Raw genomic sequence first — 25,066 nt, forward strand, 5'->3', positions numbered from 1 at the left:
ACTCTTGTGTACATTGTTGATGAGAATGTAAATTAGTATAGCCATTGTGGAAAACAGTATATAGATTTTCCCAAAAATTAAAAATAGAACTACCATATGATTTAGTAATCTTACTTTTGGTTATAGATCCAAAGGAAATGCAACAAATATGTTGAAGAGATTTCTGCACTCCCATGTTCATTGCAGTGTTATTCACAATAGCTAAGATGTGGAATCAACCTAAGGGTCCAAGGGATGGATGGATAAAGAAAATGTGATACATAGGCACAATGGAATACTACTTTCCTTTTTAAAAGAGGGAAATCTTGTCATTTGCACAATATGGATGAATCTGGAGGACAATCTGTTAAGTGAAATAAACCAGGCACAGAAAGGCACATACTGCATGGTCTTACTTATATATGGAATCTAAACAAGTTGAACTCATAAAGCAGATAGTAAAATGATAGTTACCAGAAGTTTGGGGGGAAGGGAGTAAAAAATAAGGAGTTGTTGAGCAGGGAGGGGATACCAGTTTCAGACAGGCAGGAGGAACAGGGTTTGAGATCTCCTGCAGAGCAGGGTGACTATACTAAATAATAAAGTGTTGTATATTTCAAAATAACTAAAAGTAAATTTCGAATGCCTCATCATAAAAAATCATAGGTAAGTGAGGTGAGGCATATGTTAATTAACTTGATTTAATTATTTCACATGATACGAATATGTCAAAACACTACATTGTACCTCATAAATGGATGCAGTTTATCTTTTGTCAATCAAAAAATTAATAATTATTAACAATTATTTGCTCCAAGTCTCAATAACAGCTCTTTACATGCTGTGTGCTCATTTTTACTGAATTGCTATTATCAGATTTTTAAATATTTCCCCATATTGGAAAAAAATCCATCTGAACATTTCTGTACTTTCTATGCATCAAACATAATCCAATTTTCTTTTAAAGTAATTCTTTATTTGCCTTTTCACGGATGTAAAAAAAAAAATACACTTTATGGCCATGAGACTGTTCCATAACTAAATATTGCTTCACTAGATGTACATTGTTTAAGACAACCATTTTACTTGGTATTCTATAAATGGGACTATTAACTCATCACTAATCTTGGCTAATGCATATTTTACTTACTATAGTGATCACTTGCATATTAAGATATGGGATATTTTCAAGTTCCAATAAAGAAGGTAGATATCAAATTACTATATTATTACAAGGAGAGTGTAGACCACTCTCAGAAAGTTTATTTTCTACTTGTAAATAATTCAATCATGTGGTTTTCCTCAATTCCATGACATTGGAAAAAATTAATTTAATTATTTCTAATTACACAAAACAGTGAAATTTCAACCTGTCCTTGAAACGTTTCCTCATAAACCCATGGAAGCTCACTGCAATCATGACCCAACAGAGAAATACTCTGTGAATAACGGCTATTTTATAAGTAAGTTATTTTCTTTAAACTTTTATTTCTTAAAAAGATTTTTCTCTTCTAATCAAGTTTTTAAAATACCATAATAAATTTTGAGTATGTAGGGGCAAAATAACCCATCTTAAATTTCTCCAACTCCCTGTAAATTAGACTGGCCACGGACGGATTAGTAAGAGAAAAAACTACTAACCTGAGCATCATGCATGTAACACACAGAAGAACTCACAGGTGAATGACTCATGAGGTAATTAGATCTTGAGCTTAAATACCACCAAAAGAAAAGGAGTTTTGTGTTTGTGGGCGGGTGAAGCAAGTTTTGGGATGGTAACCAGAAACAGTAAGGTAAACAAGGGTTTGGTATGTAGTAAGGTTTGGTATTTAGATTTAAGTCAGTGCCTTCTCCATTGAAAATAGTTCATTATTTAATCTTTCTTCTTAAGACAAGAGTAGTTTACACACTACTATTACAGTGTTATACTATTCCATGTTTTCCTGTGTGCTATTACCAGTGAGATTTGAACCTTCAGATGATCTCTTCCTGCTCATTAACGTCCTTTACTTCCAGATTGAAGGACTCCCTGTCTGGACAAGGGGAGAGGACAAAGATGACTAAGATGGCGCATTTCTGGGTTCTTCATCACCAACTTACCCGCGGACGGGAAAATGCAGCCCGCGCCCGGGAAAAATACAGACCAACTGTGCAGGCACAACATGGCATCCGATTGAGGAAACCGAAACTTACCTGGCCGCACCTACAGAACGCCCCCAACATGCCCGTGTCCCACCTATTGCCCTCCCACTCCCAAGCCTTAGACAGAAAAGCTGCTCCCGGCAGGTGCCTGGTGCGAATTTCCTTGGCCCCTCCTCATGTGTGGACCTAGGAACCTCGCCCGAGAATGCCGGAGCGACTTCCTCGTCCTCCACAGCTAGAGACCGGTGAACCTCGCCCTTTCTTCCTTCACATTGGCTAGCTAATAAAGTTTCTTTTTTACCTCGCCTACTTGCCTTTTCTCTGGCGCCTGCTCTGGTGGTCGCATAAAACAAATCACTCCCTTTAACATTTCTGGTAGGACAGGTCTAGTGCCAACAAAATCGCTCAGCTTTTGTTTATCTGGGAAGGTCTTTATTTCTCCTTCATGCTTAAAGAGTATTTTCACTGGATATACTATTCTAGGTTAAAAGGTTTTGTTTGTTTGTTTTTCCTTCAGCACTTTAAATACGTCACGCTACTGTCTCCTGGATTGTAAGGTTTCCACTGAAAAGTCTGCTGCCAGACATATTGGAGATCCATTGTATGTTATTTGTTTCTTCCCTTTTGCTGTTTTTAGGATCCTTTCTTTATCTTGACTTTTTGGGAATTTGATTATTAAATGCGTTGAGGTAGACTCCTTTAGGTTAACTTTGCTTGGTGTTCTATAACCTTCTTGTACTTGAATGTTGGTATCTTTCTCTAGGTTTGGGAAGTTATCTGATATTATCCATTTGAACAAACTTATACTTCTACCTCTTTCTTTACCTCCTCTTTAAGGCCAATAACTCTTTTGAGGGTATTTTCTAGATCTTGTAGGTGTGCATCATTGTTTTTATTCTTTTTTGTCTCCTGTGACTATTTTTAATCAGCCTGTCTTCAAGCTCACTAATTCTTCTTTCTGCTTTATCAATTCTGATATTAAGAGAATCTGATGCATTCTTCAGCATGTCAATTGCATTTTTCAACTCTAAAATTTCTGCTCAATTATTTTTCATTATTTCAATCTGCTTATTATTTATCTGATATAATTCTGAATTCCTTTTTGGTATTATCTTGAATTTCTTTGAGCTTCTTCAAAATAACTATTTCTCTGTCTGAAAGATCACATATCTCTGTTTCTTCAGGATTGCTCCTGGTGCCTTTTTTAGTTTATTTGGTGAAGTCATGTTTTCCTAGATGGTGTTGATACTTGCAGATGTTCTTTGATGTCTGAGCACTGAAGAGGTAGGTATTTTTTTGCATTCTTTACAGTCTGGATGTGTTAGTCCCATTCCTTTTTGGGAAGGTTTTCCAGATATTGAAGGGATTTGGGCCCCAAGCCTTATAACACTGTGGTTTTTGCAGACTCATATTGGTACCACCTTGATGGTCTTGGATAAGATTCAGAAGAATTCTCTGGATTACCAGGCAAAGACTTCTGTTCTTTCCCCTTACTTTTTCCCAAACAGAGTCTTTCTGTCGTGAGCCACCTGGAACTAGGGGTGTGGTGATGCAAGAACCCCTGTGATGGCAAGCACCTCAAGAGCGGGTTCTCAGATCTCAGGAAAGAAAGAATTCAGGCAAAGTCCATAGAGTAAAGTGAAAGCAAGTTTATTAAGAAAATAAAAGAATAAATAATGGCTAGTCCATAGGTAGAGCAGCTGAGGGCTGCTGGCTGCCCATTTTTATGGTTATTCCTTGATCATATACTAACCAAGGATTATTCATGAGTTTTCTGGGATAAGGATGGGCAGTTCCCAGTACTGAGGGTTCCTTCCCTTTTTAGACCATATAGGGTAACTTCCTGACATGACCATGGCATCTGTAAACTGTCATGGCACTGGTAGGAGTGTCTTTTAGCATGCTAATAAATTATAACTAGTGTATAATGAGAGTGAGGATGATCAGAGGTCACTCTTGTCACTATCTTGGTTTTGGTGGGTTTTAGCCAGCTTCTTTACTGCAAACTGTTTTTATCAGCAAAGTCATAAAGACCTGTATCTTGTGCCAACCTCCTATCTCATCTTATGACTTAGAATGTCTAACCTCTTGGGAACACAGCCCGATAGGTCTCAGCCTTATTTTACCCAATCCCTATTCAAGATAGAGTTGTTCTGGTTCAAATATCTCTGTTACCAGGACTGGACCCTTCCCTTCAATGAAGTAGGGTCCCTTTGGGCCCAGGGTGTGCCTAGAAACATTGTTCAGGAGCTATGGCCTAGAATGGGCCTTCATGACTGCCTAATGCCTTGTCTTACCGTGGATCAGCCGGTTTCAAAGATGCATAACAAAGTCCTCTTTACTCTTCTATCTCCTCTCCTTAATCAGAAGGAAGGAGCCCCTTTTGTTGCTGTAAGCTGCACTGCGTTGGGTTGTGGAAAGGGTGGCACGGGCATTCCCTTAGCTGCTCCATTTGATGTCCCCCTAGGTTACATGCCACCCTAATCTCCTGACGTTAAGCCCAGTCCGGCACTAGGAGATGCTTAGGAATTACAGTCCTTGTGTCCTAGATTTCCTTTCAAGTTTGCTAGGGATCCTAGAGCACTTTAGCCTGCAGTGATGAGGTTTGCTGAGAAACTCAAGTTCTAACTGCTGGGATGGGTGATTCCCCTGTGGCTGGGACTGGTCCAAATGCTCTCTTGATGCATGGGCACTGGCTGAGCCCAGCACAGCTTATTTTCTGCTATGACAAGGCAGCACTGAGTGCAAGATAAAGTCCCCCAGTCACTGCATTCTTCCTTCGCAAAGTGCACAGATTCTGTTTCTGTGCTGCAAGGCTCTTGCCAGAGGTTGGAGCAGAAGTGGCGTCGATGATTCAAGACTGTCTCTCCTGCCGTCCTCAATGCTTCTTTCGGTGATATGAAGTTAAGACGAGATACTATAATTGCTCACCTGATAATTGGTTCTTGTGATGGTGCTCTTCTGTGTGCAGATAGTTGTTAAAATTTGGTATTTTAGTTGAGGGGGATGATCAGGGTAGGCTTCTATTCTGGCATCTTGCTTTGCCCCAAAAAGTCTATGAGGCATACTAGTTTTTCACTTTATTCCCTGTCTTTCTCTTTTGTCTTTGTCTGGTTTTAGTAATGGGGTAGTATCAGCCCCATGAAGTATATTAAGAAGTTTTTGTTTCTCTTCTTTTTGGTGGGGGTGGGGGTGGGGAAGAGATTGTGTCATATGGATGGTAATTTGTCAGTTATTCTTTAAATATTTGGTAGGATTCTCTAGTGATAACATCTAGTTCTAGTTCTAGATAGTTCATTTTTGAGGGCTTTTAAATTATCAATTCAAATATTTTAATGGTTATAGGACTATTCAGATTGTCTGTTTCATCTTGGTTGAATTTTGGTAGTTTTTGGTTTCTGAGGAATGGGTATAGTTCTTAAGTTGTCAAATTTATGACAATACAATAGCTTATAGCATCTCCTTATCCTTTTAATGTCTGCGGGATCTATAGTGATATCTCTTGTTTCATTCCTGGTATTTTTGCTGATTTGTGTCTTCACTCTTTTCTTTTGTTGTTAATCTTGTTCAATTTTAATAAGTTTTTTGAAGAAAAGGCTTTTTGTTTCATTTGTTTTCTTTATTGTGTTTCTCTTTCCAATTTTACTTGTTTCTGCTATTATGATTATAATTTTCTTCCTTATATTTGCTTTGCATTGTTGAGGAGGTAAAGTAAGTTGATGCTTTACAGGTCTTAGTTGGAACAGACCCCTGTAACAAAATACAGATTAACCAGAGAAAAACAAAGAGAAGTTTGTTAACATGTGTGCCTGATGTATACATGAGTGATGCTAAAAGAAATGAGGCTTTGACTTCAGGTTCAAATACCCTCATGTGCTGAATGAGCCTAGGAAAGAAACCTGTGGGGAAGGGCTGGATTTGAGAAGATGGCACTTTAACAAGGGTAAGGCTTGCTATGCTGACTCAGTTGGTGCCTTCTCTAGTGATTTAGTCATCCTTCTTTTTCTGCAGAGAAGGAGACAACCTTACAAATAGAGGTTTCCTTTATAGATGTAAATTTCACTTACAAAAGGTTATCTTCTACTCTGTTTTCATAGATTCTTCTGAGACTGCAATTTCTCAAAATAAACTACTCAAAATAATTCCTATGCCAATAAGCATATTTAAGAAGGGGCATATTCCAGCCTTCTGCATTTATATTCTGGGGTAGCATGTCCTGAACCCCACTGGCAGTTATTTTTGTCTTCTTTTTCTAGTTTCTTGAGCTAACAACTTAGATTATAAGCATTTTGTGCTGTTCATTACCTCCTCTGCACTGCTTAGACACATCCCACATTTTTCATATATTTAATTTTATTCCATTCAGTTTTATGTGCTTTTTACTTCTTTTGGGATTTTCTCTTTGATTGATGGATTATTTAAAAGTATACTTCTTGATTTCCAAGTGCTTGAAGACTTTCCTGTTGTAATTATGTGATTTTCTAATTCGATTTCAATACGGTTAGATAACATACTCTGTATGATTTTTACTTATTTAACATTTTAATATTTAAACAGTTCACCAAAATATTTGGTAATATTCTATAGGCCAAATCTTTTATAATGATGTGCCAGTAAACCCACCTGACATTTGCTCTGAGGAAGACATTATTTTTATTATACTGGCCCATATACTACTTGCCCACTGGGGAAGACATTATCTCAAACTTTAAAAGCTGTTTGCTCTGCAAACATTCTTGATAAGGTAGTCTATAGCAAAACCTGTAAATGTCTGCTCACAAAATGTACAGAAACTGAGAGACCCATAGAAAATTGTCTCCCAACACAACCATTTACTAAAACCTTATCCCAAATTCTATTTTGAATTTAGATAAAATTCCAAACGAAATTTATTTTACAATAACTTCCATCTTTCTTTATAACACTGAGTTCCATTACTGTTCTTTCAAGTTTTCCTCTATGCCTAAAGGAAAATTGCATAATTTTACTAATACAACATCTTCAATTTTCTTGTTAAATATGTACATCTTATCTCTTATTGCTATTATGATTTCTCTTGCTTCCATGCTTTTTTTTTAATTGTAATTTTTTTATTGGAAAACAAATATACAACTTGGAATGGATTTTGAGGCAAATTGTGCCATAAGCAGATTTTAAGTGGCTAAACAAAATTTAAAAAGCAAGTAACAATAAAAGAAAATGTTTCTGGTACAGGACCAGCAGTACAAAAAAATAGTGTACGAGTACCTGGATAATACACCCGTTTTGCAATAATGCAACTTTTAAGTACATATTGTTGACTGTCCATAGTCCACGCAGAGTTACAACTCCACACTTCAACAACAACATGCTGACAGTTCCTAAAGAAAAATACTTTAAAAAAGGCATAACCCAGATGTTCCCTCATTTGACCAACTCCATCTAACTTTAGATGTGCAGAAGGGCTTAGATATATCCAGAGTAAGCCACATGCAACATGTTACTTGATCAATTTTCTAAAATAAGGTTTCAGGACAATGACAATAAGATAAGGGAAGAAAACATGGAGGAATGAAGTCCTAATTACTATACATGCATATTTTTTTCACAGTAGGGAGAAACCTTTTACAGGTAAGTTACAAACAAAGAAAAGGCAAATAAACAATTTTGTACAAGAAATTTAACACATTCTGTACAAGGTCTTCACTTTGCTGTCATCATTTGTACAAACTCTTCATAATTTACTTGACCATCACCATCAATATCTGCTTCCCTGATCATTTCATCAACTTCTTCATCTGTTAACTTCTCTCCAAGGTTTGTCATCACATGGCGAAGTTCTGCAGCACTAATATAGCCATTGCCATCCTTATCAAACACACGGAATGCTTCTCTAATTTCTTCTTCACTGTCTGTGTCTTTCATTTTTCTTGCCATCATTGTCAGAAATTCAGGGAAGTCAATTGTGCCATTACCATCAGCATCTACTTCATTAATCATGTCCTGTAACTCTGCTTCTGTGGGATTCTGCCCAAGATACCTCATTACAGTTCCCAATTCCTTTGTTGTTATAGTTCCATCACCATCTTTGTCAAATAGTGAAAAAGCTTCTTTGAATTCTGCAATCTGCTCTTCTGTCAGTTGGTCAGCCATGTTGCAAGCGCTACCGGTTTCTGAGAGGCGACCACACAACCAGTCAGCTCGCTCGCTCCACTCGGACTAACTCGCTTCCATGTTTTTAATTGGTTATTACTGATACAAATAAATTTAAGTAATTTAATTATTTATTATTCCCTTCAACACTAGCCATTACTCTCTAATTTCCACTGGACCTTTGTTTTAAAATTGTTCAGTTAATTATCAATTGTTTCTCATTAGCTATCATAATAAGAAAGTAGGGATAATGCTGTATTTTCATTGCCAAAATATAGATTATTGTTATCGGTTTACTAGTTACAATGTTGAGATCAAAAGCAATTAATGCCATAGTGGAAATCTCATCCTTTTCCTATGGTAGTGGGAATAAATTTTGTGTTCCCACATAAATGTGATGGTGGCTGTATATTTCAGATGAATGATCTCTCTGGGAAGGACTAGAGGGCCAGTGGAAAAGAATGAATGAAAGTGTGAGTCCTTTTGTCCCTATCACTCTACCTAGGTGTCTATCCTCCAAGTGGAGTTCCTCATCAGCCTCTGTCCTGTTTAACTAGACTCCTCTCTTACAGGGAAAAATTAGAGTGAAGAAGGGGCTCTCTAATCTCTGTGTCCCCTGACTTCTACCTGCCATAGTTTCCAGCCCTGTTGAGCAACTCCCTATTCTTCTGAGACAGGATTTCTTGCTTGTCTAGAAAGCCATGTCATTGATCAAAATAGAGGGACAATGAGATGCCAAGACTGCAAAAGAAAGTCTGGTCAAGGGAAAATATTCTTCAGAGAAGAAGAGTGCCTAAATCTGGCACTCCCACCAAAGAATTTAATCTGTGATGTCTGTTAACCCAAGAGGTACTCCAAGTTTTAGGTGAGACTAAATGGAGCCAATAATTCGAATTGAAGATTTTGGACTTTTACTTATACATTGTGGTATCAACTTCAAGCTCTAGAGTCAGTGTCTGATTCCACTGTAATTTGTTTCACTGGTGTCCTCCAATTCCTGTATCTCAAAGACTGGGCGGACACAGGATGGGTTCTTCTCTAGTTTAGGAGGGATAATGTTCTCCAGCACAATGATTCATAATAATACATTATAGACATAAACAGGAGACATATAGCATGCATTGCATCCCACAGGGCTTGGCAATTTAGGTCTCAGTGATTGCCACAGACAGACATTTATTTATGGCATCGGTAATAACCAGTGTGAGCCTGCATACATAGGCTTCCTGTTAGTTTATTAGTTATCTCTGTGCCAGGTGCTGTGTCATACTACCATGATACTCAGAGACCCACTGTATAAAAAGAGCTCCTTCAACCTCCTCCAAGTTGTTCACGTCTAGTAAAGACACTGAGACAGTAGTGGCCCTGGCCTATGCCATTTATAAAAAGTACAAATATCAGGGTGAGATTTCTCCTTTTTGGTGAAGGGTTAGCAGATAAATACTATAGGTAAATTTTTATCATGTCATCACATAACAAAGTTTTATTAAGTTTCTATTTGGCAATCAGCAAGAGGATGTGAATCTGTGAGAAACTTAGGGTAGTATCCTCTACGGAAAACTAGAGAAACAGTTTTTGTCTTTTAAGGGTATTTTGAATAATGAAAAATACTTTGTTGTTGATCATATCTGCAAAACAAAACACAACAAACACAAAAATATACCAGCAAGTAAGGCAGTGAGAAAAAAAAAAATCAGTAAGCCAGATAACGGATATGTTCCAGTGAAAAAATATAGTTTAAATGGTTACAAGATAAAGAAACATCTTTCAAATACAATTGGATGGGGGGATATTTGTTGAAGAATAAATCAAGAAGTTATGTGACCTAAACTCTCAGCAAAATCAATTTGAAAATTTACATGGAACACATTTATGATGTCAAAAATATCAAATTGTATAGATATGGGAAAGAATCTGTATTTGTTAGAGTAGAATGGGAAAGCTGCAATAATAGATTAATCACTAAAATTTAGTATTTGAAGTCACATGAAGTTTTATGATTTTCCTACCATCCTCCAGGTGAATGTTCCTGTGGTCAGAGGTGCTGTCCTCTACTTGGGCATTAGGAACGCAGGATACTTTCATCCTGTGGTTCCAACATTCCCTGGGTTTCCTTCTCATTTTCACCAGTAAAAAGGTCTGTATGTTCAGTACAGATGCAGCCATCCCTTTTTTTAAACTATTTTTGATCTGTGGTTGGTTGAGTCCATGCAGGCAGAACCCGTGCATATATAGGCCAGCTGTAGGTATAGGGGAGTTTTAAGAATGGAGGGAGACATCCTGAAAACACAGGGTCTTATAAAGCCGAGATTAACGTTCTTGCTTGGGAAGCCATAGCCACTTTCATTCTCGTGATTCCTAAGAACTAAGAACTATTGCTGACTGAAGATGCAAGCTGATAACTTTGGGTAGGTATCATGTCAGACAAAAAAGCAGCAAAGTTTCATTACACCACCCAAGAAATCAAGATTTCAACTCCTTCCAGAAAGAGACCATCCATTGGTTTCAATATGTTTCCCTTGGTTCACCTATGGAAACTATCAGAGTTCTTAACCCGCTTCCCCTATTGGTGATGTGATGACGTTTTTGTCTTAATCTATGGGAAACCTTTCTCATGGACTTCACTAGGTTCTAGGTTCTTCACTAGGTTCTAGGGGTCATTGGAGGTCCTAAGTACAATATCTTTCCCAGATCTGGGCCTTGCTGCTGCTACACTGATAAATCAAAAAAAGCTTTCTTTAGTAACAGGTAGGCCAGGGCAAAGCTCTAACCTTGTCCACGAAATGTCAGGGTGTTTCACCAATAAGAAGACATGCCTCTTCTCTGAATCTATGGGAAACCCCTTCTCAAGTGTGTGAACTTTATGGATTTTCCTTCCTTCTTTGATATCTGATGGGCCTACTGTTTAAGATAACTTATTTTGGCTTTTGTCTGGAATAAGAAACATTCCTTCTGGCATTGTGCATGTACACATGGACTCAGTTCTGAGAATCATGGCTTATAAAAAGTCAGTAATTATGCAATCACAAAACTATTGCTTTCTACTGAATTGCCTGCTTGTTTTAACTTAGTTCTAAAGCTCATATGAATAGTAAATGGTTAAAATTAAGACCAGTAGAAAAAGATAACCTAGGTATTCCATATTTCTATTCAAAATTTTATTTTCATTGTCATATTGTTTTAAAGATCCAGTTGTACTCTTTTGAATGCTTTGGTTTTCCTATATTGATCTTTGAGAACAGAGTGTAGTTCATTAAAATAATTTTAAGTGAAAATAGTCAACCAGTTCAACATTCTTGAATAAATCATATTGCTACATGTGAAAATGCCTGTTTCTTTTCAGAATTTGGTAGCAAGACTGTCTAAGAATAGTGCAACCATACTATAAAAAAGGAGTTAAATTGGTATGAATGTGTGTCTGTGTCTGTGCATTTTTTTTCTTTTCTTTTCTTTTCTTTTGGACTCATGAAAGATAATTTCCAGTGCATTCGATGCAGGTTGTTCTAGTTTTAAATCTATGGTAAAGGGTAAATTAAGGGTAAATTATAGCTTTAAGGATTTTCATTGTTAGCTAAGACAGTAGATCTGATAATTGTCAGATAAACACCAAAAGCAAATCGATGTCAGCTGTGAGGGAGGGCTGTGGTCACATTCTGCAGGGTTTTGTCTTGCAGAAAGATTTTATCACTGGCACAGTTGAAGCTAGGAGCATGAGGATACAGCAAATGCAGTAAATGGCAGAATCACAAAGATAAGAGTTTTTTAGTGAATATTGTTCCAGATGAATCTAACTTCAACAGAGATGCTTAACTTTAAAAATGGCTTCAATGGAGATTCTTTGAACCAAAATTTAAGAAGATGAAACTTTTATTTCTATTTAATTTTAAAGAGATTCTTATCCTCTGTGCAACTAATATTCTTCCAAGTGAATGTGTTTGTTATGAACAGATTGGTCTCATTGTCTAATTCACTGATGTATGGATCATTGTATAATACATTTTAAAATCAATAAGCTCTAAAGTTCAAATTCTTCACTTACTGATGTGTGCAAGTGCTTTAATACAAAAATAACTTCAGCAGTCTTCTTGTCATCGTTATTCCAAATGGAAACCTAAAAGCCTATCATTTAAAACCATCTGCAACACTGGGTAAATATCACTCTCACAACACGATCTACAGCCGCAAAGATCCTTTGTGTAAAACCATTCAGTGGCCTTTTATTGTTTCCAAAAAAAATGCATAAAATAACGATTTCTCTTCCAATTAACTCCACTGCCAAATGTTGTGAATGTTGGAAGAGACAAAGAAAAGTTTACTGGGTAGAAATTAGTTATTTGGGTAGTAATCAATCTACCAGTTGCTACATAAAGGGTAACAAGTTAATAAATCAGGCTGAATATGTGGAGTTTACCAATTTAAGCATACTTTTAGAGATAGCTGTAAAAACAGAATATATCTGGCACTTTTTAGTAACATTTACATGCAGAGTCATCCATGGTTGGTGTTTTCCTGAAATGTTAAAGTAAAAGGAAATACTCACCTATTTCTTGATAGTCAGATTACAGGAACATAGTCAGTTATCCAAATTGTAAATGTGTCAACTCCTTAACTCTCTGGAAACTCAATAAACTTGATGAAGATAGAAATGGGCTTGGTGAGCAGGTTCGAAAGATTTTAGTTTTCATGTTTTTTTGAAAATTAATGCTTAAACTCTCTGGGCCTCATTTTCTAAAGGGGTTCTAACTTAGAGAGGGTTCATTTGAATTCTCACTTACTGTTTGGTGTTTAAATTTTGTAGCTTCAACTAGGGTTAAATCAAGATGAAAGTAAATACGACTGATTTTCATTGGGATGAAATAACTAAGACATTTTGAATGTGATTGGGTTACTTATGTTTACAATGTTAATTTAATTTTAGTATTGGTTGTAGATTGTGGTTAAAGTTGAAGCCTGCTGGACACATAATTTTGGAGTTCTGGAAAAGACAGAGAAAAAAGATGACCCAGTGGTGGAGAAATACACACGAGGGAAAATCATGGGCTAGCCTAGGGGATAGAAAATATTGGCAGAGACTGGAGCCATGAGAGAGCTAGCTGCCAACGCATGATAGGAAGACTAGAGAAGCACGCAGTAGGACAGGAAGGACGGGGGTGCAGTCATGGAAGTAGTGTGTGTCCCCACTCTCTGGGATGCCTCATAGCTGGCCTAACTCATCCTCTTCCATGGTCTGCCAACTTTTACCCAGCCCTCACTGCTACTATTTGTCTAAAATCCATGGTCACATGATTAATCACAGCTTTCCTATTCTCCTTTTTCAAAAACTCATCCACCTACTTCCATCAGTCTAATGGACACAATATCAGCTCTTCAGCCTGTGCTCGCCTCTGTTCACCTTGCCCACTCCTCAGTGCTCTGCCACGTGCCTTCCTGCTTCCAGGATGGAAGCTGCTCCCCATCTGTGTTGTGCTGTCTTCTGCCTTTCTACCATCTCCCAGGTGCTTCTCTCTGATGGAACACTGTCTTCTGCATCAATCAACATTTACTTATCCTTCAAGCTCTCAATCAAACGTCACCTCCCCAATAAATACGTAGTGCCTAACCCCATTTATTTTGTTGCTTTTTCCTCTATGTTCCCAGGGTACATTTTACATTCCACTTCACTAGCTGGTGTTTTGCTGGAGCCATTTGTGTGCTAAACCATAATAAATATCTGATAAAATAGCTCTTGCATTGTTTTATTATATTTTTAGATATAGCATTTTGAAAAAGAGTAAAAGGTAAATGATTTAAAGTTTGTCATCCAATTCAAATGTATGTATATGTGCGTGCGTATATATTTACATGTAGGTCTATGTAACCATCAGATGTGTGAATACAAATTTCTTGAATGCTGTCACTGTATTGTACAGAAAAGGCCATGAGGTTTTCTGTTGAGAATATTAAAAATGCATCTAAAATGTACCAAACATTTTAGTGCTATTTAGGAAAGATAGTCTAATAAATGTTCCAACTATCTTCTAATCTATCTTCTAAATTTTATCCTTTGATTATGTTAGACTATTGGAAAGTCATAACCTCGGACCACGTAATCTTAGTCCCCATTGAAGCACCTTTACTGAGTTTACACTTTAATGATATGCCTTGAAGATTCATGTAGAATCATTCAAAACGTGGTCCAGAAAAACTGGCTTCTATGTGATTTCAAAATAATACCATGAAGGACATTTTATTAGTACCTTCTGTGCAAATTTTCATATCAGACAATTTTAGCAGTATCAGAAAGACTTTTATACTTCTGATGAACTAACGTGTTACTTTGTAGCTGAAATGTGAACCACATCAACTATCAGGTTTTTCTTTTGCTGAAACAAAAGTAAAAGTCAAAGCTGTAGTAAATTATGACAATCTTGTTAACCCTCAGAAACACAATATTTTCTTTTTTTCCCTCCATCATAAATCTACATCCATGTTCATATTGTTGAAAGAAAAACTTTATACAAATTCAATGTAACAGAGTTTAACTGAACAAAGAACTGTCTGCAGATGGAGCAGCCTCCCCACTCAGTCGGAATAGGTTCAAAATGATTCTGATACTGCCACATGGTCAGAGACAATGTATGGCCAGGAAAAGGAAAATGACATAAGAAAATGAAAGGGAGGTACAGAAACAGCCAGATTGGTTACAGCTCGATGTTTTCCTTATTTTAACATAGTTTGAACAATTGATTGTTCATGATTAGTCAAAATTCTGTGATTGACACAAGAGTAGGTTCCAGTATGTTTACCCATCCAGTTAGGTTACAGTCTACTATGTATGAAGAAACCTAAAGGTCAACCTTAAAATATGTAGGGGGCAGCGTTAGGCTAAACTTACTTTAACAATGTTTAAGATATTGTTGTATAACTTCTCAAAATAATATTTAAAACATGGTTTATAATAATTTTCATGATATAAATTCTTCAAAAGAAACTATGGTCAACTTCTTCAAACTTCTTTTTTTTAATTATACTTTAAGTTCTAGGGTACACGTGCACAACGTGCAGGTTTGTTACAGATGTATACATGTGCCATGTTGGTGTGCTGCATCGATTAACTCATCATTTACATTAGCTATTTCTCCTAATGCTTACAAGTAAAGCTATTACCTATAAAGCATTTAACCAGAAACATAGCGTGGCAAAAATGAATTACCTTGTGAGACTTGAAGCAGACACCCTTGGAAATCAAGGAGGAGTCACGAGAGGTCTCAGCTTTGGAATCTGATTCCTTTTCAGGGATCTGAGGAAGAGGAAGAATAACATATGAGGCCAAGAAGCCCACCAGGCTCCAGCTGTCTAATTAAAATGAGGGTGGAGGGATGAAGAGATAAGAAGAGGAAGTTGTAACTCTAGATCTCCCTGGGTAATGCCAACCCAGGGAATACCTGCTGGGAGAATACTTAGGAAGGTGTACATAAGTCTTTATTTTTATTTTATTTATTTTTGAGATGGTGTCTCACTCTGTTGCCCAGGCTGGAGTGCAGTGGTGTGGTCTCAGCTCACTGCAACCTCTGCCTCCTGGGTTCAAGCGATTCTCCTGCCTTAGCCTTCCAAGCAGCTGGGGATTAAGGCGCCTGCCACCACGCCCAGCTAATTTTTTGTATTTTTAGTAGAGACGGGGTTTCAACCATGTTGGCCTGGCTGGTTCAAACCCCTGACCTTATGATCCACCTTCCTCGGCCTCCCAAAGTGCTGAGATTACAGGTGTGAGCCACTGCGCCCAGCCAAACTTTATTTTAAACAGACACAGAATTCAAAGATTGATACTGTGCTAGAATAGGAAATAGATATTTGTTCTTTAGCCTCATTTTCAGGTTACAGACCTCTTAAAACCCTTGCAGTTTCCTGAGCAATGACGGTAGTAGGAGCATCTTTTGTTCTAATATTGTGTCTTTGACCCTGGTTCCTGACACAGAACCTTGTAATTTCCTGGGTGATGGAATGTCTTTTTAAAAATTTTTTGATAAGACAACTCTTGGTGGGCTCCTTGGGACCTTGGAATCTTTGGAATTTCTTGAGTGACAGGAGTGTCTTTTCTTTTAGTGAGACACCTCTTGTGGGCTCCTGGGTGGAGGCTGGTCCTCAGAAAGACCAGACCATGATTAGAAGCTTGGAGCTTTCAACTCTAACCCCCATCCTCTAGCAAGAGAAGAGGGCTGGAAATGGAGTTAATAATAATTACTTGTGCCAACATGAGTAAGCCTCCACAAAAATTACCAAACTTTGGGGATGGAGAGTTTCTTGGTAGGTGAATACATCCATCTGCCAAGAGGGTGTTGCACCCCTACTCAATGGGGACTGCAGAGGACACTTCCAGACCTTGCCCTAAGTACCTCTTCATCTATTCCAGGACACCCAGCTGATGTTGGAGACTTGGTTGGTGTGGAAACATACACATTCTGGCCATCAGAAATATTCTGTATTGTGTGAGACTAGTAGAAGAGTATAGTTTTGTTTTTTCCTCCTATACAGTTTGGTGTCAGAAGTGAAATATTGAGTGGTATGAGTGGCAGGAAGGAAAAACAGAGTTGATTTTTCCTATTCCTGTCTGAAGATTCAAACTCAATACTAATTGAAATTTGGGAAGTGCTGTGTAGGAAAAAAGTTGATTTATAGCTTGACAGAAAAGTCTAACTTTATCTCTGGAGACAGTTGGGTGTCTTGTTTGACACCCTACTCCTACTACCCTCATTGCACAGGAAACGACAAGGGTTTTTAAGAGGTTTGTAACCTGAAAATGGGGATACAAAACAAACATCTATTTCCTATTCTAGCACAATATGAAGGCTTGAATTCTGTGTCTATTTAAACTAAAGGCATGATAAGGGTAGTGGGATCCGTGATATACTATTTGAAGTCCAAAATTCCCCTGGAAGCCCTTAAGGCCAGTTTGCTTTTGGGTGTTGTTTTCATCTGCTTAACCAGTGAGCCTGCCTCACTTGACTCTTTGAACAGAGGGGCACTAAACCTCACTGGAACTTCTGCCTTGACCTCTTCAGGAGCCCAAATTCCTTTTACAAATCTTGGTGGCTTGACCCAGGGACACAGGGCTTGTATTTAAAGGCAGGGGCTCCTGGGCAGCATCCAGGGCTCTTACTCAAGAGCCTTTTGTGACATGCTCAGTGGAGTCTTGTAAGTCCTTGCAAATATCCCAACCCGTGATGCTCACAGGTGCCAGGCTGCCTCAGACAGCATTGGTTTGTTGGTGGGAGGCGGCAAGAAGCCCAGCTGTGGGGAGTTGAGGAAAACAGAGGTAGTCAAATGAGATACAGTGGAGTTTATGAGTCACAAAAATGTTCATGCATATTCATATAATCATGGCATTGAAATTCTTTCCCAAATAAATGATAAAAATGAGGGAAACAACTCTATGCATGTAACAGGATGTGGACAATAGAACATTGTGTCTTTAAGCTGTTCTGGAGTTACGAAAACAGAGCTGACCACAGTTGGCAAGTGCTCTAATTTCCCACTGACATGCTGGACCAGTTATGCATGATTTAGAAAAAATGTGGACAGCACATGGCCCTGGACTCAACAGTTACCTTGAAGATTTTTGGAAAATGGAGAGGATTTCTTAGGAGAAGGATTGCTGGCATGCAGTTAGTTCCAGTCTGCCTTACAATGGGTAAGTGGGAATGTAGAATATATATTTTCTTTCATCTGAAGCTCAGTGTTGGGGGCTTCCAGGAGACTAGGAATCTTGGAGAGATAGATTGAGGCCACAGGATTCATGTTGACGGTAGGCCTAGGTGATCTGACATCACCTGTGGAATGGTGGAGGATGCAGAACCCAATTAATATCAAGGGTGATTGGAACTTTGAGGTTGGGAGATTCTCACTGAATCAATTTGGCAGGATTTTTGCTACAACTGGTCAATGCAAAGACAGACACACATGTGAAACCTCACAAGCTGAGACCTCCTTGGTGAGAGGATTCAGAAGACACTCACTAAAGCTCAGTCAACCCTTTGTCACATCTTTCCACTAAAGACAATTCACTCTTAATTGGAAATTCCCATTTAACTGGGCAGCCTATTTTTGTTTGCTAAATCTCACAAGTGGTAGGGCCCAAGAAGGATTTCTACAGGGGCCAGGAGACGCTGTCATCCCAGAGGCTGGAAGGGGAAGGTCAGCGGTGGCCCTGAAAATGGGGCCATGGGCTGAACTGCAGCTGGAGGGCACATGAGGGACCTCCAGAGATGCCTGGAAAGGGCTTGTGTGCTAAAGGGCCTCCAACACCCTGGAAGGCCATAAGAAACTCATGAGAATTACAGCTCACCCTGTGAAGGCACATCTGGACTCAGTCCTTCTTCTCCTTTCCCTCTTTCATCATGGAGGATCTAGAGTGGTCAATGGGTGGGGAAGGAGGATTAGACCAAAAGTTGAGGAAGAGAGAGAAAGCCAACGATGGTCTTGCCCCTGTCCCTTCGCCTCCCCCAGCTTCCAGGTTAAACCTGACCCAGGGAAGGGAGGCAGGAAGTTGTGGTATCAGGAGAGATATCCCAGTGGAGACAAGAGCCTCTGCAGAAAAGATACTCTGTGATCACATCGTACCACAAAATGTACACATGCCATAATGTCCCTACAATAGAGAAAATTCACTAAACACAGTAGAATAGTTAGATGAGTTATGCTGCAAAAATTTCACAGAATACTATGAAGTCATTAGAAGGTCATGCATTGATTCATTCCCCAGGGATTTATTCAGCACCGCCCCCCCCCCCGCCCACGGGCGAGCACCCAGGCACTATGCCAGTGCTGGGGTTAAAGTGATGAGCATAAAAGGAGAGGCTTATGAAGCAAACACAAATGAGGACTGTGCAGTTTATATAACAACACGGAAAATGAGGGCCGCGTGAAATTCACCTCATTAACAAGGGGCCCTGGTCAGGGACGCTGCTCTGGTTGTAACTGACAAACGATAACAAGCTATGTATAAGAACAAGGAACTCGTATTAACAATTAGATGTAGTTTTTGTTATTTCATTGATTTTGTTATTTTCAGTTCATTTTTTCCTTGATAGAATTGGCAACTATCTGCGAATGCGTGTGCACATACTAATGCCATCCTGATTCATTCAAGGGGAAACTGATGTGAATTACACTAGAAATGCTGCGCCTTGAAGCAGCACTTGAAGGACCAGAATAATTTTGATGGATGAGGAAATGGGTCAAGATTGTCATAACTATTTTAATCAAATTATACGGAATACTCCTGTGCCCTCCACCTAATAAAGTTAATACATTTCCCCATGATACTGGATGGAACAGACTAACTTTTTCAGGGTCTGGCTTTGGGATTCCTGTACCGCAGGGCCAGGTTTTTCACTTGCATTAAGACTGTGATGGCCTCTGCTCAGGTCTCCATAATCCAATTGCATTTCTTTTACAAAGAAATAAAGCTTGAAAATAAACAGGTATCTGAGGTAGGTCCCTATAACACCACAGGAGTCAGAGGCCAAAGAAATGGAGCAAAAGATAAAATGGGAAATTAGGGGGAACATAGGCTACCACTACCCCGAGGACACTCATTACGATGCAGTTGTCTGCAGGAGCAATGTGTTATGTCTTCGGACTGGAAGAAGCTCGGGAAGGACCCAATTAGTGAGCGCTCTGAAGCCCGGACTTATCAGCAGCCTCCAGCAGACATTGTACTCCATTCTCCATAAGTTTATCTTTTCTCAACATCCTACAGTAATAGTAAAGGGAGTTTTGTAGTTCCAACTATTTCTTAGGGGGAAATGAGAAAAGGGCAGCAAGGGAAAAGCTTCAAAATACTTTTGTTGCTAGGAAGAGTTAGTGCACATTCTTCTTTGTTTTTCTGAAACACAAGGGCTTACATTACTACAATTTGTGCAAATTAGTCCTAAGAGTTGGCGTGGTATTAGTTTTTTTTTTTTTTAATGGCCTACAAAGACACTTTTTAAAAATATAGCAGCAGAAATTAGAATTACTTTTTACCTTGGGGTTTGTACAGTTTTTTGCTACGTGCATAAACTTATTACTATTCCTTAACCACCTTATGTAATTGGAAATAAGGAATGTTCCTTAAGAGAATTAGGGCATAAGCATGTCTGTGAAGTCACGCTTGAATTCAAAACAACCCATGTTTTCTTCAGCTGAAGGAATTGTAACAAAATTATTTAACATATGAACCTTATCTTACTCACCTTGAATCATCAAAGTTTCTGCCATAGTTCTTAGGAAGTACAGTTAGAAAGGATGCTATGGGTCAGTAGTATGCATTCACAAATAATACTTTTTTTTTTTTTTTTTGAGATGGAGTCTCGCTCTGTTGCCCAGGCTGGAGTGCAGTGGCGCGATCTCGGCTCACCGCAACCTTCTGCTCCCAGGTTCAAACAATTCTCCAACCTCAACCTCTGAGTAGCTGGAACTACAGGCGCCCACCACCACGCCCAGCTAATTTTTGTATTTTTAATAGAGACTAGGTTTCACCATATCGGCCAGGCTGGTCTCGAACTCCTGACGTTGTGATCTGCTCTCCTTGGCCTCCCAAAGTGCTGAGATTACAGGTGTGAGCCACTGTGCACGGCCCACAAATAATAATTTTTTATTCCTTGCTGTATTCCTTTCCACCACATACCAACAACTTGCCTGTGGAATTCAGCAATTGTTCAATGGTTAAAGTATGTGTATATAGAAATCGTGCATCAGGCTCAGTCGTGCACTCTTACCTCCCTTGCTCTCTTCCTTCCCCCATACTTCTTTTTCTGCCTTTCCTTTTCTGCTGAACTCCATGTAAATTAGTGTTTGAATGCTGCATTTTAAAAATACCAAAAGAGTAGGTTTTTAAAATCATTGCTTGAATCTAACAAATTCCTATAACTTTATATAAATATGTGGAAACACAGATGAATGCTTACTTAAATATCTACTCTTGTTGTAAAAGTTCCAGCACAATGGGGAAAAAAAAAAAACCTCAGGTAATATGATGCGGCTTATTTGAAATATTTTAAAAATGAGTAATGGTATGAAATCTACCAGTTATGTTTAAATATTTCTGGAAATACAATTTCTGGAAATAGACCATCCCCAAATGTTACTGGAAATGTAGAAAGAACACAATTCAAAACTCACAAAGTTTGAAGCAAAGTAAGTGGATCTTGTAAACTTACCAGCAGATGGACAGAGGATGAAAACGTGAAAGCCCTGGAAATTTCATTTATTGAATAATAAAGAAGTTAGTGAAATAATTTATGAGATATTTATTTTACCTACTCCTAATGGTCAAAGTAATAAAGGTCAAAGCATGCAAAATGATTGGTTTTGCTCCCCTTGACACAGCTGGTTGTGGAGTTATAGATCTCATCACAAATGAAAAATAACAATTTTTTATTATAAGTATAACAAAGTCAATATGTCTCAATAAAAATTGATAAATGCACTGATACTGTGAACTCCTTTAATCTTTTGTTTTTTGAATCAGTTATCAAAAATTTTAAAAAGTCAATAAAGATATTTAGTAGCAAACAAATCACATACTTGATGTAGAAAATTCTGAACTTAGTATTGACCTCACCATAAACATAATATGTTTATGAACTGAACTTAAGACCACAATTCTCTGGGGACAATTGTGGAGACACATACAAGTCTTTGCTAGTCTATGCACATCTATTAATAAGAAGAAAGACAAGATACTTTTTAACCGAGGTCTTGTGTCAGCTTTCTGAAAAGAAGTACCCTGTCTACAAACAACTGGCTTATGTAGAGGGTTACTGCTTCCTTAATGGAAACATTCTCGAGGGATACAATTGCAGATAAACTTGACTATGGGAGATGGCTTTTGCAAATTGGCAATTCCCAGCACATCTTGTTAGAATATTTGAATGATTTAAATTTGTTTTTATATGGCTATATTACAGGAATTAAAATAATTCTGAGGCTGGCCCCATGACTCATGCTTGTAATCCCAACAATTTGGGAGGCCAAGGAGGGTGGATCACTTGAGGACAGGAGTTCAAGACCAGCCTTGCCAACATGGTGAAACCCTGCCTCTACTAAAACATAAAAATTAACCTGGCATGGTGGTACATGCCTGTGATCCCTGGTACTTGGAGGATCACCAGAACCTAGAAGGCGGAGTTTGCAGTAAGCCAAGATGGCAACACTGCACTCCAGCCTGGGTGACAGAGTGAGACCCTGTCTCAAAAAATAAATAAATAAATAATCATTCTGATAACTGCAAAATTGAACCTAAGAGAACAAACAATTGGTTTTGATTAATTTCATCCTCTTTATTGTTAGAACAAACTGAATATATTTTGATATAACTTTCTGAATATATTTTGGACTTGAGACTATTGAAAGATTTGGTATAAATATCATAATAAGCATTTACCTCTGTAAGTAAAAGCCAACCTGAATATAAAACCTCATCCCTTCCCCATGATTTCATAGACTTTATCAAATAACTTGACCCTGTAGCATTGGTTACAGAAAATTTTTCAGCTGGCTTATTGAAACCGAACTATAATGAGAATCGCACAATTTTGGTTAGGATTTTTTCTTTTCTACCAGATAATATGACTCTCACTATTTATATATAAAATATATATATTCTATAGGAACAAGTACCCAAAATATGGAATTTACAGTACTGTTTATTCTAAAAAATATGTCACTGGGGGTGTAAGTTTTTTCCTTAAATCTAAGGTTACTTTATTGTCAACCAATAAAAACCATTTTATTCTTCTACTTGAAGAACTTATGCTCAGGTACGCATCTCTGTTATTCAATTAAATCACTATAACTTGTTTTATTGGTTTATAATATATTTGGTTTTATTTTTTAAATTTAAACTTAATATTATTGGTATTCATTGCATTTATTTGCAGTTACATTTTAAGGTAAGCTATTTTAATTTTCCTTGGTGGTGGTCTCTAACTTAGTTAATTATAAATTTAACACAACTTCAATACAAAATACTACTAAAGCTTTGCGTTGAACTATACAAATAAGCAAAAACAAAAACAAAAAAAGTTTAAAAAAAAACCTTTGGAAAGGAAAAATCACAATGGACCACTAATCCTTCTAGGTATTTAAACATAGAACAACAGTCTGCAACTAAAACAGTATGTAGACTCCGAATCAGTGGCTCTCACATGGGCCATTTTGTCTATCTTACTCCATAGGGACATGGTGATGTCTGCAGACATTTTTATAACTGAGGGATGCTACCACCATCTTATGGGTAAAGGCTGGAGACACTGATAAAATTCTATTAATATAATGCACAGAATAAGCCCTACAACAAAGGTCATCCTGCCTCAAATATTAGCAGCATCAAGGTTAAGAAACCCTGCTTTAAGTGGATCAGATAGCTAGAAAGAGAAATAAAGTGATCCAGTAAAAGTACAAGAAGAAAATATGTGTGTATTCATCAATACTGTGGTTGAGAGAAAATATATATCTAATTTGGATTCAAAACCCAGGAGCAATGAAATCAACAAATTTGGTTGCATTAAAGTAAAATATCAAACTTTTGTATGGCAAATACTGGAACCAACGTAAATGTCCATATACATAGGAAAGTATTTGAATAAATTATGGTATATCTGTCAATGAAATATGCAGATGTAATAAAGATTGAGGAATATCTCTATGAACTCAAGTAGAATGATATACACAATAGGTTGTTAAATGGTAAAAGCAAACATTAAAAAAAGTATTTGCAAAATATATGCATATATTAATTACATAATAAATGCACATTAAATATATATTTACTATATATGTTTATATATTTGATAATAATTAAATACAATAATTTAAATATAATTTAATAAATATTTAAAATATTTATTTCATAAAAGAAATTACTATTAAAATAACAATTTAAATGTAATGTATATTATAGAATGTATTTGTTAAACATATTTAATTATATTTAAATTATTATTTGAATTATAATTATATTTATTTATTAAATATATTTAATTAATATATATCATATGTATTAAATATAGATATTTGTACACACACACATGCTTATCTTTATAAAAAAGAAAAACAGGGAATATATACAGAAATTATTGAAATTTTTTCCTAGAGGGACTAGGTGATAGAGATGGAGTATATCTCTCTGAATACACCTTTTTGTAGAGTTTTGACATTTGGAGTTAGATTAATATTTTTAGATACACAAAGCAAAACAACAGCACCACAAAAATATTAACAAAAACAAAGCAAGAATAATGGAAAAAAATAGAACCAAAATGTAATACAAAGAGAAACAAATGGGCATAATTGTATTTCAATTGAGTAGCAATCACACACAAGTGATGAAAGAACAATTAACCCAAATAATTTTTGAACAAAGTATATCTCCTAGATTAAAGGAAGAGAGAGCTTTTAACTTAATTTGAACTCCTGTGTCTAGGTTGTTTTTCACAATTTTATTGGTGAGTAATTCTTAGGATTGAGCAAATAGATTATTGGGAGTTTTCACAGCTGGAAAGGTATGGACAGGAAAAGGATGAGAATAAATGGTAGTGTGTTAGAGTGGAACTGACTGTCCTTGGTGAGATTGAGAATGAAGTCTTGGTTTTGATAGGTAAATGTGTGCACATAGAAACATATATATTTGTGTATATGAGTGTGTATATTTTTCCCCCTTGCTCTGCCTGCTAAAAAGCCTTAGGAACAGGTCTAGCAAGTCCCAGGGGTTTGGAGCCTGCCTTTTGCAGCAGCCCAGGGTGGGGACGGCAGCATGAGTGTGTAAGCACTGGGCCCTGGGGACCCCAGCATT

At 37.4% G+C, this 25,066-nt stretch overlaps 1 protein-coding gene and 1 long non-coding RNA gene across 21 annotated transcripts in view; both read right to left on the bottom strand.

Moving 5' to 3' along the window:
• The window catches only part of LOC126951484 (uncharacterized), a 65,107-nt gene extending 49,583 nt beyond the window's left edge, over positions 1-15,524 (bottom strand). The window contains exon 1 of the long non-coding RNA XR_007724489.1: positions 15,446-15,524. This is a non-coding gene — a long non-coding RNA (uncharacterized LOC126951484). The remainder of the gene's footprint in view (positions 1-15,445) is intronic.
• The window catches only part of LOC126951481 (calmodulin-1-like), a 1,062,071-nt gene continuing 1,044,250 nt past the window's right edge, over positions 7,246-25,066 (bottom strand). For all 20 annotated transcript variants that reach the window (XM_050785619.1, XM_050785626.1, XM_050785624.1 and 17 more), the window contains exon 2: positions 7,246-8,319. In XM_050785619.1, the coding sequence (XP_050641576.1) occupies positions 7,804-8,253 (450 nt within the window). In that variant the 5' untranslated portion in view covers positions 8,254-8,319 and the 3' untranslated portion in view covers positions 7,246-7,803. The remainder of the gene's footprint in view (positions 8,320-25,066) is intronic.

The sequence above is a fragment of the Macaca thibetana genome, chromosome 3 (genome assembly GCF_024542745.1).
Source record: "Macaca thibetana thibetana isolate TM-01 chromosome 3, ASM2454274v1, whole genome shotgun sequence".
Taxonomy (NCBI): Eukaryota; Metazoa; Chordata; class Mammalia; order Primates; family Cercopithecidae; genus Macaca; species Macaca thibetana.